The 18687-nt window shown below is 34.1% G+C and overlaps 2 protein-coding genes across 3 annotated transcripts in view; one reads left to right on the top strand and one right to left on the bottom strand.

Moving 5' to 3' along the window:
- Window positions 1–2804: 2804 nt before the first annotated feature.
- LOC113401302 (ATP-dependent RNA helicase DDX54) lies at window positions 2805–8124 on the top strand. Its single transcript, XM_026641158.2, has 13 exons — window positions 2805–3091; window positions 3161–3340; window positions 3421–3604; window positions 3713–4059; window positions 4202–4412; window positions 4759–4877; window positions 5176–5289; window positions 5485–5676; window positions 6050–6163; window positions 6307–6458; window positions 6554–6689; window positions 7311–7452; window positions 7909–8124. The coding sequence occupies exons 1-13, from the start codon at window positions 2894–2896 to the stop codon at window positions 8082–8084; spliced, it is 2265 nt and encodes a 754-aa protein (XP_026496943.2). The 5' UTR covers window positions 2805–2893; the 3' UTR covers window positions 8085–8124.
- A 398-nt stretch (window positions 8125–8522) lies between these two features.
- Window positions 8523–18687, bottom strand: part of LOC113401301 (phosphatidylinositol 4-kinase beta) — a 29662-nt gene continuing 19497 nt past the window's right edge. For both annotated transcript variants that reach the window (XM_026641155.2, XM_026641156.2), the window contains exons 4-10: window positions 17469–17735; window positions 17085–17264; window positions 14744–14977; window positions 12868–13046; window positions 12152–12263; window positions 11888–12029; window positions 8523–11193 (exon numbers count right to left, since the gene is read on the bottom strand). In XM_026641155.2, coding sequence (XP_026496940.1) covers window positions 11012–11193; window positions 11888–12029; window positions 12152–12263; window positions 12868–13046; window positions 14744–14977; window positions 17085–17264; window positions 17469–17735 — 1296 coding nt within the window. In that variant the 3' untranslated portion in view covers window positions 8523–11011. The remainder of the gene's footprint in view (window positions 11194–11887; window positions 12030–12151; window positions 12264–12867; window positions 13047–14743; window positions 14978–17084; window positions 17265–17468; window positions 17736–18687) is intronic.

Here is an 18687-nt window from a genome sequence, read left to right as displayed (position 1 = left end):
ACGTCTGTTCATCATTTGATATTGCAAGTATGGATACATATTCTAGTTTAATAAAAAAAGGTATTGTTTTATCTCTAATATTTTCCTCCCTCTCTTAGGGAGGGTTATGGTTATGGGCCCCTAATCCACTAATACCTGGTGGTCCTGTACACGGTGCCGATGGTAGCTAAGCTACTGACGTAGTTACCATCGGGCAAGGCGGTGAGCCTACCAACATACTCAATATTGTATTTCCCCAAAAAATGGGAAGAACACCTTAAGTTGATTTTATACTCTATGATTATTCTAATCAGGAACTATTCAGATTTGAGATCAGTAACTTGTTTATGGTGCGTTACTTAAATAAAAGTTTTAACAGTGAAAATATTTTGATTACTCTTACTATCTGTAAGGAAGATTTGTATTATAAAATAATATTCTCTGCCTACGGAGTTTATTATGACATAAAAACTTAAAAAGCACAATATTAGCAAAGTCTGAAATAAGTAATTAAATGTTAAAAAAATAATAATTTCATAAATCGAAGTTTTACGTAGCATTTCATAGCAACTCCAATAAATAATATGTTTAATTTGCATAGGTTTAACGACTGAAAATATAGTTAACAAAACCAAAAGTATTTTACACTTGCAACGGAAATCATAGCATCCTTGCCAGTTGTCGTGGCAAAATATTATTTATTTATCGAAATGATTATTTGTCTTATAATTTTCAAGAAAAATATTATGATAGTGATTTGACAATGAATTTTTTTTGAGCGATTAAAAGTAAGTTATTTTGATTGGTTACTAGAAACTTAGCTGCACAATGTTTCCATAATGATTTATCTATTGTTGGTAATCGAATTTTTCTCTCTATATTTTAGATTTCCTTTATTTATTTTTATACTGATGCAGATTGATCGTTTCGTCGATCATCGAATGTGGTATGTCTGAATTAGTAGAATAAAATTTATTCACAGTTATTTTTAATATGTCTATTATTTTACACTTTCTTAATAAAATAATTAGTTTTATAAATAAAAATATAATATATACTTTTGCCTTATGTTTCCTACCGCTTATTACTTTTTCATTAATACCAGGATCCCAGAAACTATCCTAGACAGAAAATGTTTCCTTGTCCATCTGTAGCAAATAATCAACACCACACGCAATGCTTGACGATCAGAATTGTGATCTTCCTAAAATATGTTAAGCTTAAATTCGAAATAATCTCTTTACTGTCTGGATTTATTACAAAACTAGCTATCGCCTGCGGCTTCGTTCGCGTTTGAGTATTTGATTGTTAGCTGTTAGGGGTAACCTATGTCCTTCCTTGGAGTTCATGTTTCTTTCATACCACATTTAAATCAAATTCGTCTCAGTGACTTGGCCGTGAAACAGTAAGAAACAGGCAGAAAGACAGACAGTTACTTTCGCATTTATAACATTAGTATAGAATATAGATTATTAAATTAATCGGAATAGACATCCATTACTAACGAGATTTTTTTTTAAATTGACATAACTTTATAATATTGTGTTCTTTCCTGGAGTCGTGCGTGGGAAAGTGGATGTTTTCGAAACTATAGTTTAAGCTACTACTTAACAATATGTTATCTTTCTTCATTTTTCTATATTATTTTTTTTCAATCTTTTCATGAAATTATTAAATAAGTCAGGGCTTGGCTCTCCTTTCAGAAGAAGTGTAAAATAATTTACCATTTATTATATATGTATATATAGACGATCTTAAGTTGTAGTCATCTTAATGTGTAGTTATTCCACCGGACGTAATCATAATACGTGTTTTTAAAGGCTTAATTATTATATAGCTTATTTCCTTACACGCCTACTCCTTTGATATTTTTAGAAAAACTAAAATTGAATGTGGTAAAAATTATTTAAATATTGAAAATCGATACTATTGTGATCTATGCAGTCTTAGACAATATTTTCTCAAGGTGAATGTTGATATCCACAAGGGAGCTGTAGCTGCCGACAAGGGGCTTCGCCCGTTATCCTTGCACAAAGCCCAAAGAGAACTGGCGTACATTATAGCCATTTAATCTAACAGTGTAGTGTTAGTATATCGGACAACGTGCTAGTAAGGATAATCTTGTAAAAACTAAAACGATACGCAAATGTATATTTAGATATTGACTAGCTGTGCCCGCGACTTCATGCGCGTTGTTTGAATTTAAGTTATTTGGATATTGTAGCGTGACTTTATTTTTATTCTATATATAATTCTAAAATAAAAGTTGCTAAAGTTACTCCTTATTACATCCGCTATCTGCCAGTGAAAGTCCCGTCGAAATCGGTTCAGCCGTTCCAGAGATTAGCCAGAACAGACAGACAGACAGACAAAATTTGTAAAAAATGTTATTTTGGTATATGTACCGTGTATACATACATATGCATTTAGTAAAAATGGGTTATTTTAATATTACAAATAGCCAATCCAATTTTATTATATGTATAGATTACGAGATTTTTTGCTATGTGTATTTTTTCCCACTTTTTTGTTAAAGGCAAAGGAATGTTTGCACACATATATTCATTATATAAACAAAAGTATAGTAAAGTTACATTGATACTCATTAATAAGTCTTGTAAAATAAAAATTGTAAGATTATAACTAAATAATAAAATAATAAAATAATAAAAGCTATAATGACCAAGTATACCAACAAATTATTAAACCCATAATTATATTAAATAATAAAAAAATATTTTCGCAACGTCAATAAAAACGTCGAATGGACAAAAGTTGTCAATGTCAAAGACGCATGTGACAGCTGTCATAATAATTAAGATTTCAAACACACTGAGTGCACACTGCACGTGTATTTTAAGTATAATTTATACTAATGATATTTTCTCGATAATCATATTAAGAATTATACATCATGATTCAAACTCCAAAACTTGGGGATGAACTCCCAGGTTTTGAAGTACCTATAAATGAAGATTCTGAGAAAAGCTCAGTGTCTAACAAAAAGCAAAAAAAGAGTTCTGGAGGTTTTCAGTCAATGGGTCTGAATTTTCTAGTACTCAAAGGTATAACTAAAAGAGGATATAAGCAACCGACACCTATCCAGCGAAAGGTAGGAGAGTACATATAGTCTACAGGTTAAGTATTTATAAAAGAATAATTATAATTTAATCATTTTCAGACAATTCCTATAGCACTAGATAACAAAGATGTAGTGGCAATGGCCCGCACTGGATCTGGTAAAACTGCCTGTTTTGTCTTACCAATTCTCGAAAAACTTATGGCTCCTGTACATAAATCTCCTCAGGGAAAAAATTTAAGAGCTCTTGTTCTTTCTCCTACGAGAGAATTAGCTTTGCAGGTATTTAATCGTTTGCCTTTCTCATGTTGATTGTTAAATTAATTGTCCCTTCTGTTTGTTACATCTCATTTTAATTCTAGACATTAAGATTCATGCGGGAACTAGGCAAGTTCACGGGACTCACTTCAGCAGCTATTCTTGGTGGTGAATCTATTGAACAACAATTTGGAGTAATGTCGGGTGCTGCTCCTGACATTGTTGTTGCTACACCGGGTCGTTTTTTACATATATGTATAGAGATGAACCTCAAATTGGATAACATAAGTATGAAAGTCATCATATAAAGTAATAAATATACATATTAATTAAATATGGTTATTCTTTTACACAGCAATTTATATTATTCATAAATTTTTAATACTATTTTTACAGAAATTGTTGTATTTGATGAAGCAGATAGATTATTTGAGCTTGGATTTGGAGAACAATTACAAGAAATAGTTGCACGACTGCCAACCAATCGTCAAACTCTTCTATTTTCTGCAACACTACCTAAAATGTTAGTGGAATTTGCTCGTGCTGGTCTCAGTGATCCTGTCCTAATCCGATTAGATGTTGATTGGAAATTACCTTCAACATTATGGCTCGGCTGGATATATGTTAGATCTGAATTGAAAACAGCAGCCTTGTTAATGTTATTAGATAGAGTTATAACTCCTACCACCCCACAAGCTGTAGTTTTTGCAGCAACTAAACATCATGTGGAATACTTGTATTTGGTAACTATTATTTTAAATAATAATAATATACTTTCTCTATCAACACAATAATTTACAGTCAATGGCATTCTAGTCCTTAGTAATAATATTAAGGAATTAATGTAATGGAAACTAATTTTCACTTTATCTGGGAAAATATCAGATACTTCAACAAGCTGGCTTCTCATCAACATATGCCTATTCTGGTCTGGATGCTTCAGCCCGAAAGATTGCTCTTGGAAAATTTATGAATAAAAAATGCTCTGTTCTTTTGGTAACTGATGTTGCTGCAAGAGGATTGGATTTGCCATCATTAGATACAGTCATCAATTACAACTTTCCTGCAAAACCAAAGCTTTTTGTCCATAGAGTTGGTACGTAAGCCTTTTTTGTTAGTATCCCTTGTTATAGTCTTGTAATGATCAACAAGTTGTTTTTGTCAACCTGTGTCCCAACGATTAATACCTCTTAAAGTAGTTATAGTCATAGTAATGCTATGGTACACCATTTTACGCAACTTTGTTTACGCGTTTTTGGGTGGTTAAAAAATTTGATATACAATTCAGAATTATGTTTTGAACCATTGCAATAAAAGTAAAAAAGCCACCTCCAACTGTTTACGTAAAAGGCATGTCAATGATAATGAATAAAATGGCACGTCCCAGTGGGGAAATCTATATATGTACCGTGAGTCGTGTGTGAGTGTGCGTTTGGGCGCAGGTCGCAGTGCACGCGCGGGGCGCGCGGGCCGTGCGCTGTCGCTGGTGTCTGCCGAAGACGTGGCGCACTTACTCGATTTGCACCTCTTCCTTGGCACGCAACTCATTTCTCCAGATGAGGTTTGTTTTTTTTTTACTCCAGATGAGTAGACTTTAGTTTAAATCTTTTCGAAATCTGGAACACTACATATATGTTTTTAAAGCAATGAGAAAAAAGAATTCAATACTGGAAAAGTTATTATAAAATTTAACTTTAATTCAAGTAGAATGTAACAAATTTTAAATCAAATATTAAGTTGACAATGCCAATTTCATTTAAATTATTTAAAATGATTTTTGCGTGATGCACTAACGCCATGTAGGTACTATATATGAAACTCTTTCTAAGTTGTAAATATATTTAACAATTATGTTATAGATAACAGAATGTGGAGACGAGTGTCCTAGCGGCGTGTGGGGAAGCTTACCCATCAGCGCGCTGGAACTCAGGCACCAGGATGTCATGACCTGGGAGAAGAACATCTCAGAGATTGTGAGAAATCATTATTGTCTGCTAGTTCATAAACCAATAACTGTATACTCTTGTAACAAAATATATAAATTGAAATGATTTTTAGGAGAAGTATGATACGTTACAATACAGCAACTATCGTTCGTAATCCACGACCATGTACCAAAATTGTGTAGAATGGTAGTAACTGATACATCGAGTTGTTCTCGGTTACAGGAGGAGGCGAGTCGCGTGTGCGGGCGCGGCTGGCAGCAGTACGTGCGCTGGCGGGAGGCCGCGTCGGCGGAGGCCAACCGCAGAGCCAAGGCCACGCCGCCGCCCGCGCGCCCGCACCCCTTCCTGCGCGACCGCCACGAGCGCGTCGGCGCCGACCTCGCCGAGCAGATCCGAAACTACACGCCGAAAGGAGTGAGTCGCTTCATGCTCTATCCGCATCATAGGATGGAAAGAGAGCAAGCGTCAACGGTGTTACTCACATCTCTCACTAATGCTTACAACAATATATGCATACGGCTGGTCTTACGACTACAAGTCTCGTGGTCGTGTCTCCCCACAGTGTACAAGATTGGTGCATTCGTAGGTCATAGAGCGTGAAGAGTAAAGACCGTTGTTTCGCCGAGTGAGTCGTTTGGATAATCTGCTTGTTAAGTACAAGAGCGACTAATTATACAAAATTTATCGTTTATTAGACTATACACAAGAAAAAATGAATCATTTTATTGTTTATTGTACGCATAATATATAATGTAGCGAATATTTCATCTGCCATGCTTTATTTCAGACAATTCTTGAGCTGACGGGAAAACAGGATTCACCGATGTACCTCGCCATGAAAGCAAAGCGACGCGTGCACGGAAAAACTATTCAGAAAACAAGGGAAAATAAAAATCAACAGGTAATTTTCTATAGCAAGTATATTTATATTCATATTTAAATAGCAAAAGTTTTTCTAATATATATTAGAAAAACTATTCATTAAATATATATATATATTTAATGGATAATTTGCTATCTATAAAGATGTTAATTATTTTTTAGGGAGATGGAATATTAGAAGACAATATCAACACGAATGCCAATAACGGTAACGATATTCACAAAGCGGCAGGTGTAAAGAAAAAGAAAAAGATCGTACAACGCGATGAAAACTATATACCTCATTTTGCTAGCGACCAACATACAGAGGCCGGGTAAGGGCAACTCAAGTTATATGAGGAACAATGTAATTGATTAATCTGCGCCGTTACAATTAACTGTATATTCATGGGCGTTGCATTCGTTGCAGCATGGCGGTGAACTTCGCGTCGAGCGCGTCGTCGGCGGAGCTGGAGCTGCGCGGGGACAGCGAGGTCGGCCTGCGCCAGCGCCGCGCGCAGCTGCGCTGGGACCGGAAGCGCAAGCGCATGGTGCACGTTGACCCCGTGCGTACTCGTTTATCTTTATCATACTTCATTATTTATTTATTGCATCTTTATTTAAAGTGTTATTACAAAGTCCCACAAAACCAGGTGACAGGTTTCACTGCGAGATCCATAATTGAGTCTCGTATTACAAAACTTTGTGTTTACATGCTAATTATAAATATATACCAATACTTTATTGAGTTACTTAAGATTAAAATGCACGCCCAGTAACTAAGATTTAAGAAATATTATTTCGGAAAAAAAGAAAATTATTATAATCATTATATATATTTTTATATACATTTTTATTACATATTATGGGCGTTTTCCATGGGTATAAAATTTGAAATAATAGTTAAGGTATTTTATAGCTTAAGGCTGTTTGCAGATGAAATAGTGGAACCTTGAATCAATTGTTAAAAAAATACTCTAAAAGATATAACCGTCCATTATCTTTTTGTCCATATAATTGGATCTGTGGGTCATAGGTAAAAAACTTAGCATTTTTGCCACAATTTCTTCATTTTATTATGACCTACGAATTCTATAATTATACTGGGTGATTTCATCTCATATATTTGTATATAAATTACATAAAAATATTTATATGCATATATTAAAGTTGTCGATGGCACCTAGGACGGCGGTCGCAAGATGATTCGTACGGAGAGCGGAGGGCGCGTGCCGGCGTCGTTCCGCAGCGGCCGGTACGACGCGTGGCGCGCGCGCAACGCCACCGACGACCACGACGACGAGCACGACGGCCAACGCCCGAAATCAGGTGACGCATCATCCATTCCTAATTTATTAGGGTATGGACTGCCTCATCAAGTGGCATATATGCGGTAGCTGGATTTTGGAATTTGGAAGTTTGTTCAGGAAAGTGTCTAGGAAAGCACGTAAACCCGTTGGTCCTGCGCCTAAAATTTTTCCGACCGGCATCGGAACATAAGAATGAAGAAATAGAGAATGCGCCGGTGTTTGCGCACACATTTCTGCTCTATAATATGCCCTGCATCTTGGCCTTTCTCGTTTGAGATTTTTTAGTTCTAAAAATTATGTTTACATTTGTTAATACTAAGTAAATAATTTTAACAATATTCTTAATAGTAATATAATAATTAATAACGTATAACGAATAATACAGACAGTAGCGAATTAATAAAACATATTTACCAAACATTGTAAATAATACGTGCACAGATTTAATAATGCATATTATTTTCTTTTTTTTTAGTGTCAGAATTCCGACCGCGCTGGGTAAAACACAACGAACGTGTGGCTAAGAAGAAATCGGAGGCATCTTCGAAAGAATTCCGCGATAAACAGCAGATTGTGAAGGAGCGCTTGCGTAAAGATAAAATTAAGCAAAAGCTTAAACATAAAAAGGGTCTTAAGAAGAAAAAGAAGTAAACATAGTAAGATTTTCCTATTAAAGTTATATTATATATTTTATATATTTCGTTTTATTATACAAAAACAATAGTGATATAACTATGGTAACCAAAAATAATAAACTTCTTTCTTCAGCCAGACTTTGATTAAAGTGAAAAAAACTCTTGAAAGTCGATCGACTGATGTTAAGCATAAAGAGAAGTTAGCGAACCGGTGTGGTGATACAACTAGTAATACCAGCATTATATTCAACTATAATTAAATATTTTTTCAAAATATTATCTTTATAATACATTTATATACCTAAAACTATATTAATTATATAGCAACTAACAGTTTTACCTATAAAAGTTGATTGAGAGTTGTCAAATAAGATAAATCTGTGTTTAATTAAACACCTGCTAGGTTAACGTTTATAGGGTGGGGTAAAGTTAGGACACTAATAATGAAAGGCAATTAAAAAATTGATATATGTATATTATTTTAAAAAAATTAAGGTAATCAATCATAAATGTAATCTATTAATATTTATCTGTACATGTTGGATAAATAACTTAAATTATAAATTTTGAAGAGAAACATTATTATTTTATGAAACAAATATATTTACAAACTAAATATTCTAACTAAAATTTTCAAAGTATCATGAGCTACTTTGAATAGCCGTAATGAGATATTACAAATGAAAGGAAAGAGGACCAAACTTAAGAAAATATTGATAATGTAAAAACATTTTTTTGATATTTTGTATTTCCACTATCATTTTTAACGAAAGTATATTTAATTAATTCAATACCTTAGAGTACAAAACGGATGACATATTAATGGTGTCATTATATCATTTATTATATATTTTTAAAATCAATACATTGGATAAGCTATTATATTATAACACAAACACAACATAAAGCCACACGCTTTTACATCACTTTCCAAATCAAACCTTACATTTTTCAATTTATTCAATGACTTTTATATTATACAACGGAAGCAAAATTTTATATAAGCAAGTTTGTTGAACGTTGTAGTATAATTCAAGCAACAGATTTATTGTCGAAAACGCTCGAATTTGCTATGTAGTGTCATTTCGGAAAGTACACATCGGAAGAATCAGAAATGTTGTGATTGTGAGTGTTTTAAAAGTACCGAATGGTTGTAGAATTTTGACGGAATTAAAAATATCATTGCCATTTGGAATCTATACATTTCCGATAATTCAAAATTATCGATTACCTCGATGTATATATTTAGGTATTAAATTTGCTATTAAACTCTAGCACGACAGAAAAACGAACCCTATTTTACATTTTCCAGTCAAAATACAATGGTATTAGTACACGGTTTGGTGTTTTAGCATACCTATCTAATCAACAATAAATTCATTTATTATTATTAATAATAATAGTTTACTAACTAGATCATGCTTTCTCTTATCGACATTTTGGCGATTGTCTGCGAACAACTTTGAAATCACGTTCGTAATTTATTCAAAAACAATTTTATATGTACATGTTAAAACTTAAATTTATTTCAATATAGAACCTAAATCTAACCTCTTTTCATCCGTGAAACAATCAGTCTTCTCATTGCAAAAATTATCGATCTCTTAATATTTACATTTTCAAGTTTCAATTTATATGCAATATAGTGGACATAGACCGAGAAAACTAGCCAGTGAATATTTTCGTACGATTTCTTGAACATTTTGCGTTGTTTTAATATTGACTTGTTCATGTTAATTTTAGTTTTCAAGAAATTTATTAGTGCTATGTGAAATTCTAGTTACTATAATGGACGGGACAAAGTGTGTTTCCATTTTTTTATATTGAGCGAAAAATGTTATGTTAACCTACTTGTTCAAAATAAAATATAACTTAAAACAATCTCTATTTGAAAATATCGGAATTACGAATAATATTTGTTTAAAGAATATTTTGCAAAAATAAATATATTTTACGAAAGTGTCTGCTACAAATGTAAATTGTGTAGAAGTATCGGTATGATGTAGGTTCGTGATAACTTATATCTGACAAGCCTTCGCATACCATTCTGATTGTTCGGTCTCAGGAGGGTATGGCACTAAAATTAAAAAAATCTGTAACGTCATTTAGACGTAAAAGTAAATAAATATAACGATTATTCTAGCCCCATTAAAATAATTCTTTATATTATACAATAATAAAAATTAAAGGCTAATTTACAGACTCTTGCATATGAACCTAATACAAATCTATTTAAAGTATAACCTGACAGAGCAAATATTAGAATTTTATTATAGATTCAATAATTTATATCATTCTATTCTTTCAATAACCATACATTACATTACTCTTTAAACCACACTTATGACATGTCACACTTTTTATTGTAACGGTTCGCTCCGAAGATGTAATAAATTTACTAAAAACATTTTCAAGGAATTGCAGTTAAAATGTTTATAAGTTATTATAATATTTTTCAACATTTCTTTCAGATTTTTTGTTTTATATTTACTGATTTATGATAGATGAATTTGATATCAAAAACGATTCGTGTACATTTTGGATGGAGCTATAGTTTTTAAAGTGAATAAGAAATGCAAGTCACCATCTCTTCGAATTTTTATTTATTCATTCAACGTCAATCAACCGACGTCAATCAACGTCATCAGTGATTATGCATAAGTTCGAGTTCGATTATTTTTTTGTAGTGACGAAAATTTTCATTAATTCGTTTAGCGGAAGTCTGTTAAATTATTAAGATATACTATACAGTATTTTTCAAGTGAAAAAGAAGAAAACGGATTATCGAATTTATTGTACATAGTGGTTAAGAGTTAAGTGACTCGATTGCAAGTCGGTCAGCACTGCGAAAAATAGAGGATGCTACGGAGCATATGATACTACAGACGTAAGTCATAGTGCTGTCTGATGAACGGCGGTAGTCAGCGCACGGCGCAGTGCGCGCTATAGGATCCCGTTGGTGTAGTACTGGTAGTTGTCGTAGAGGCGCGTGCTCAGCGAGTGCAGCGCGTCGCGCACGAGGCGGTCTACGAGCGCCCGCAGCTGCGGCTCCGTGCGCCCGAGGTGGAAGCGGGCGCGGAACGCAGACACCGCGCTGCTGCTGCGCAGGCACGCCAGCTGGCCACCTGTGGCAATCGTTGGAATTACTATTTTATTTAATAGCAGTGATCACAAGATCATTTTTTTAATAAATACATATACTTTTATAAAATAAAAATAGTTTTCGTTTTGGCATCTTTTCTATCCAAAATGAACTACACTACCGAAAACTGAACTACATACATCTAAAGCCATTTGCCTGCATAGTAATGAAACGGTTGCCGTAGCTAACAAAGTTAGTTAGTCAAAATGTTCGGTGTAAATATTGACACATTGAAAGAATGTCGCTCCTTTTTTTATCGTTTACTACGCTAATGCGAAATTAAATAAATAAATAAATATTGGACAACATCACATACATCACTCTGATCCCAATGTAAGTAGCTAAAGCACTTGTGATATGGAAAATCAGAAGTAACGACGGTACCACAAACACCCAGACCCAAGACAACATAGAAAACTAATGAACTTTTTCTACATCGACTCGGCCGGGTATCGAACCCGGGACTTCGGAGTGGCGTACCCATGAAAACTGGTGTACACACTACTCGACCACGGAGGTCGTCAATTGGAGTGTTCTTAAGGCATTACATACATACATAAGACCCGTAAGTGTCGAAGAGCTTTATTTAGTGAGAGCGACTTTGATGTTTTATAATTTTGCAGTTTTAGTTTATTTTTGTACTTATTGAAATATAAAAGTAGTAAATATCAACCCACCCATCCGCATAACGTCGACAAGGTGTATGATCTGGTCACAGTGCTTGCGTGCCGCAATGAGACCGCGCAGGATGAGAATCTTGAAGTACGCGAACATGTCCGAACTTTCACCGTCCATCACTTCGACAAACTCGCTTGTCAGCTTAAAAAAATATTGTAAAATATTTTTACTAAAGATTCTAAAACAATTTTATAAAGAATAGTCAGTTTTACAAGCATACTGACATTACATAAATATAATGCATATTTGAATATTGAATTTACCTTAAAGGGAGAACTTTCAAAACCTAAGTTTTTCGGCGATATGGAGAAAATAAATCCAAAATCTATGTGAATGATGTGCCCTGCACTGTCCAATAAAATGTTCCCATTGTGTCTGAAAAATAAAATACAAAATTGATGTGAGTATTATTTGTAGTGCCCGCACTATCAACTTTTACACATAAATATAAACCAAAACATCCTTATTTCAAACATTGAAAAGAGATGAGCTTCTGCGCAACCTTTCATCTCTAATTTTACCCTCTAAAAGTTCAACTTTAAAAAATCCTTTCAGTGTTTATCTATATACATTGCATATTGAACTCCTAGACAAAATTTTATCCCGTTGGAGTCGCTGGTTTAGGCTATGCGTTGTATGTCAGTCAGTCATGTAAAATTTTACTAAAATTTAGATTAATATTATAAGAAAAAAAAAAACAGTTGTCTATTATGCGGTCACCTTTAGAAGAAAATTTTGTTCTGAATAGATAATTTGTTCTTAAAAGAGGCGACAGAAATATTCTCGGACAAACAAAACTCAATAACAAAAATCAATTTGACGAAAAACAAATAAATTAATATCTTTTAAATGGCTAAACTAAAATATAATTTAAGTGTAATTGCGCTAAACAGTTTAAATTATAGTTCAATTAAACATTAAATATTTATTCATTTTTTTATTTTTATTAAATTTCGTGTATATAACGGTCGCGTATAACCTGTCTTTCAGTTGTAAGAGGTAGCTTGTGAGAGCGTATGCGGCGGCAGATTGGACGAAGTTCTTTTGTGCTCGCAGGAAGCCCTCGCTGTTGGGCGGCCCATGCTCCAATTCCAACCACGCACGAAGTGATTTGCCGGATTGCTTTTTGATCTGATGTAGTGACACTGAGTTCAGCACCTAAACAAATAAAATGTAATTAATAAATAGTCACCCGAGACGTGGGGAAGAGCTTTGATGCTTTAAACTTATCGGAAATTCGGACTATTGTATATATTTAACAGTCGCGACGGCTGTGACTTGAAAACGTGAATTTAAACCGGAAATGCGCCCACGGCGGTGACGGACATCGTGAGGTAAAATCACGTAGGTTGCATGTGTCGGATGAAAATCTTTTACATGTGTTCAACCAACTTGCATTGGAGCAGCTCGGTAAAGTAAGCTCCAAACCTTATAAAGAAGAGTAGGCGTTCGCCCAGTAGTAAGTCACTTACAAGCTGTTATTTTTACTTTAAAATATTTACTTAAAATAAATAGTAGGTTATTTTTAAATATAGTCAATATCTGAAATTATATGTTCCTTTCAATTTACGTATGTACGTAATTAGATGAAACAAGTGGAATAAAAAATGAAGGGAACTGATTATTTTTAATTTATATAATTGTGTCCTTAGCGCATCCTGAATAGTATGATAATATAACTTTTTAATGCAACATGTTTCCGATTACTTTGTTTATTAACATATACAATTGCGAGATAAATAACTATCCAACAATACGGTGGTTGTTGTTATGTATGTGTATCAGTTTTGTATAATCTATATGAACAATAAACCAATGCATTGCCAATCGCCGTTTGACCTGCTCAGAGTATCCTAGTCTCTTGCTGTAGAAGAAGGAATAAAGATAAATAATCTTTAAATTTACGTACGCCACGCGATTTGGTAATAGCTCAGAGATACTACTCACCGCTATTGATTAATCTTTATTCAAAATGTAACATTAAACTTTTTATATCAGTTTTATTTTACTTCCAAAGATCCAATAAAAGTTTCGTCGACTTTATAAACGGCATTTGATTGTTTGTGGTTGAAATATATTGGATACAAATATTAAGTAGGATTAATTTAGATATTTAAGAACGGCGAATAATCACACTTATTAACTGCTCCTACAAATTGGTTGTGGTTCATATAAAGTGGGTTACAATCCACGTATTATATTAAAATTTACTAATTAAACCAGCATTGCAATTATTTAAAATCTTTACCATTGTGTGACACTTTTTGGTTGATTTTGTAGTAATAGTTACATATAGTAGAACGATTCTACTTTTAAATATTAGCATATTACGTGAAGTTAATCCGCGTCTATAAAGGTCAAGCTGAATATTTCGTTAAAATTATAACGTAAATAATTGTATGTAATTGAATTGAAAATATATTGATTATTGAAACTCGCTTCGTTCGACGACGGGAAAGCCGCTGAACTTATGCTTGAACGTAAAATAAGATCGCGATAAGATTAATTTGAACCCAATACGTCACCGTCCTCTAATGTATTTTATTAAAGTATAATAACATAATTTAAAAAATCACATTCACATTTACATTTTAATATTGTAGCGATAAATACTTTTGTTTATTTTTTTTAAGGAACACCTAAATGTTTAAGTCTGAACCTAGTATTTAATTTACTTGCTCCTGGTACTGGCCGTACATTTAAGGACGTAATCTACGGAAAAATTAAATTTGTCTCCTCGCAACATCGCGGGCATAACTAGCACTAACATAGAGCACCTGCTTGCTGCCAATGCTGCAAAACAGTTAACAACGTTTCCAACTTGGTGTATGGCAATGAGCGAGGCCGCAGCGTACCGGCTGGATGAGGCCGCTCTCGCGGTCGAGGCACAGGATCTCGTAGGGGCGCAGGCGCAGCGGCACGCGCTCCAGCTCCCACACGGCCTGCAGGCGCCGCAGCAGCTGCGCCGCCAGCATCTCCTGCCGCAGGTCGTCGCCCACCTTCACGATGCAGCCCAGCAGCCGCCAGCCGCCCAGCGAGCCGTACGGCGAGATCGAGCGCATGCGAGCCAGCTTGCTCTCCCACGACTCCTATTCCGAACGATCATATTTAGGTCACAGATAAACATATTATTATATAGAATTTAACCCTTGCCACCTTGAAAATGTGTACTTTTATAATTATAAATAACACAAAAACTATTATAATAATATTATCAATGGTAGTGTACTTTTGACGTGTATCTCAAAAGAAAACTCAAACAAATCAACCTAAAATATTTACGTTATATCCGTTGTCTGTAGAATTCAGTGTGGCTCGTTTAAATTTTTTTTTAAATACAGATACGAAAATTACGCACAAACGTCACAATACCGCACGAGAAAAATCGTTTCATTCTCAAGAATTAAATGAAATTTTCTTTATACCAATTATTATCAGAAAATATTGACTTGTAAAATGTTTAACAGTTCTATTAACAATATTTATATAATATAATCATCTAAAACTATTACAGCAGATTTAATTGTGTGATTATTCAATATTTAATCGCTATTTTTTAAACAATGATTAATATTCTTCATTGATAATTTATTACAAATAACGGTCGCATCGCGTGTAACCTCGCCCTATGGGATTGATTCGTGACTAATACTTGCTAGATTGTGGTTTCCCCGTTTTACAAATATCGATTTATATAATATAATTAAGTTGTTAGTTTATGAAATAATCTATTTATATTTATTCTCAAATATCATTAAATAAGTTATATTATTAAGTATTATTAACCTGAATCCCTAAAGTTAAAGTTTGACTGGTAGAATAATTTGCTATATACGAGTATATATGTAATTTAAATTTAACATATCTACCTGATTTTCGTGTTCGCTCGCTAGCAATCGCGAGAACGATGCAGGGAATTAATAAGTGTGAATGGGAAAATACCATCTATAAAAATCTATTTATAAGTTTCATTCGATTTTTGAATTATATATTATCTTTGTCGGTAGCTAACCTGTTGATATATAAAAAGGAGACGGTATTATATAGTTTTGTTTATAAGGATCAAGAATAATATTCTTGAAATTGATGTACTGTAATATACTGTACTGTAATTTGGGGGACTAACAGTCCCCCTAATTGAAGTAAAAATTTCCAAAAATAATTTATAAGCGAACAATTATCTGATAAAATGAACCTAAGTCCTAAATTTCAACTTTTTAAAACTCGATCGTTTTGGCTGTGCGTTGATAGTAATTACAAACTATTTTATAAGTATAAGATATTCAATTCGTTGAGCCACGAAGCGTGAAGTATCCGGCGTCAGTCTTATTTTAAAGACGCTTGTATTCATTCAGTAAGTACCTAATCATCGGTGGTTAGTTTTGACCTTGTCGTTAACTATCTACAGCATTTAAGTTTTAAAAATATACGTGAGAGAATATTTGTAATTAAAGAGAGAATTGTTTTGGTCAAATTTAAATTAAAATATATGTACGTACTTATGTCTTGGGTGTGCGTGCGCGCGCGTTTGTTTGAATAATATTTAGTTTGACGATTGGAATTAATCATTAAGTTATTAAAACTCTTTTATCGAATGTTAAATATAAATTAAAGATAATTATTCTGTAAGATTAGATAACATTCTAATTTCTTACGTAAACATTTATATTATTATTATTGTTTATGTTTTACTATAATTTCAGACCGCCAAGAGAAACAGCCGTACTGCGATCAGTACATACTGGGTAGTTCCTAATACGTTAGGTATGCGGTTATCTAAGTATAAAAAATTAAATAGAAATGTTGCAAAGTTAAAAATTTAAGAAATCATTGAAACTACTTTCTAATCTATTTTGCAGTGCAAGTTATTTTATAATAATTATTCTTAATAACCTCAAAATATAATGATCTTATTCTATAAAATACATTGCCATACTTCTTTTGAAAGTATCAAAATCTTCACATAGTTTAACCACGTGAAAGACTCTTAATACTAGAAATCTATACAAACACTAGAAACAAAAGTCTTAGGGACACTGATCAGTGAGTTGCAGTGAGACCAACTTCTACAGAATGTTACCTCCAGACAACTTAAAATTTCCTTAAATGTCGATTTAAAGCCTCTAAAGTTTTTGTGCTACATCCTGAGAGGGCAAAACCCCCGAGCTGGCACCACTGACTGGGGGCCTGTAGTACCTTGAGCGCCAGAGCGGAGGGGTCGGCGGGGTCGTGGCGGAAGGCGTTGGGCGGCGGCGCGGCGGTGGCGTCGGCCAGGCGGCGCCGCACCTCGCCCGCGCCCACCGCCAGCGACTCGCGCGAGCCGCACGACGACGTCGACTGCGCAGACGTCACCGACAGCGCCGACAGCGCCGACACCTGCGACAATATTTACTATGTCTCAACGATTATTGACCTATTGTTCTTCGTCATGCTATTCTTGAGATACGCAAACGAATACGTTTCGTATTGAATTGATTTAATCATTTAGTATTTTGTTATAAATTTCATCTTTTTTATGTGATTTCAATATATTAGTCTCTATACTCTGGATATTTATGACAATAAGCTACGGTGTCATACTTGCGATAAGCAATCGGGTGCCGGTGGTTTAGCGGCGTACTGCGTGCTGAGCTCCTCGTCGTCGTGGCTCCAACAGTCGCCCGCGTCGACGTCATCGAGCGCCGAGTAGAGCGAGAGCGCCGGCCACTCCGGCACGAGATTCTCTTCGCTCTTTGTATGTCTGATCGGGGGCGAGTGCGGCGCGGGAGGGGCGGGCGGCAACAGGCGGGGCGGGAGAGGTTCGTGCCCTTCTGTCTCCAGCACTTCAACGTACATTATGTACGGAGCCTGTGAATAAGCGGTTTATGAAACGTTTCTTTTTCAATGTAAGTGTAGGAACGTTTGTGTATCGACGGCTAACTCAAAAAAAAATATGTTTATTACACGGCGATCACCCCACTCTACATAATTCTCCTCTTATCCATCGACACGTGTTTAAAGCGAAGGGAGACAGAATTTGGTAGACTTAATGTGTGCGGAATTGATAGAACCGCTTAACAAAAATTCGCTAGTCTATTCTTACGACACTCATTGGTTGATATGGGTGGCTTTCAGTATATCTACTGTCTTGCAAATTTATATAAATATTTTAAACAAAAAATATTTTAGTTAATCTTATTGCAATGCTGCGAATAAATTTAAACATTTAGATTTTCACCCACTTCGAGAAGTGAAATTTCGGGAACTTACGTAAGTCAAATTGAAATACAAACATCTTATATTAGATCTTTGAAAATCTTCGGAAGCTAATGCGGTCCATGTTAGAGTTTCTTAACCTATAAATAATAACTTTAATTTTGTTAAAAAAAAACCGTTAATTGGAATTCGTAATTAGAACATTAAAATATATTGTTAACACAAATGTTCGTATTGCGAACAAATTAACTGTTAAATGACGCCAGCTGCTGGTGACATCAATACATTACTTATGATAATCAATTTGCAAATATAAATGCCGCACATTTTGTTTATGTAAATTAAAAGTCTCTATGAAAGATACTAAAAACCAAATTCAATATTTTCATGGCGTTTAATATAAACGAAATGTTGTAGGTTATTTTATATTTTTAAACGAAAAACGGCTTCGGCATTGCGTGATTTCAGATTTTCATTTTTAATAGGACATTTTTTTCTAACTACAATCTGTTTTCGAATAGTTTTAATGGTTATTAAGTAGAATATTTAAGGAATACGAAAGTGAATGTCTAATGATTGCATTATGAATTGCATTTTAAATGGG

The sequence above is a fragment of the Vanessa tameamea genome, chromosome 7 (assembly GCF_037043105.1).
Source record: "Vanessa tameamea isolate UH-Manoa-2023 chromosome 7, ilVanTame1 primary haplotype, whole genome shotgun sequence".
Lineage (NCBI taxonomy): Eukaryota > Metazoa > Arthropoda > Insecta > Lepidoptera > Nymphalidae > Vanessa > Vanessa tameamea.
Note: the sequence above shows the minus strand (reverse complement) of the source record. Positions and strands in the feature narration are given on the sequence as shown.

What these genes read in the sequence shown, in the direction of transcription:
- LOC113401302 (XM_026641158.2), top strand. Translation starts at nt 2,894, where the DNA reads ATGATTCAAACTCCAAAACTTGGGGATGAACTCCCAGGTTTTGAAGTA. An exon ending in ATGTGGAATACTTGTATTTG is followed by an intron (nt 4,060 to 4,201) that starts GTAACTATTATT and finishes GGAAAATATCAG; the next exon opens with ATACTTCAACAAGCTGGCTT. An exon ending in GACCAACATACAGAGGCCGG is followed by an intron (nt 6,459 to 6,553) that starts GTAAGGGCAACT and finishes CATTCGTTGCAG; the next exon opens with CATGGCGGTGAACTTCGCGT.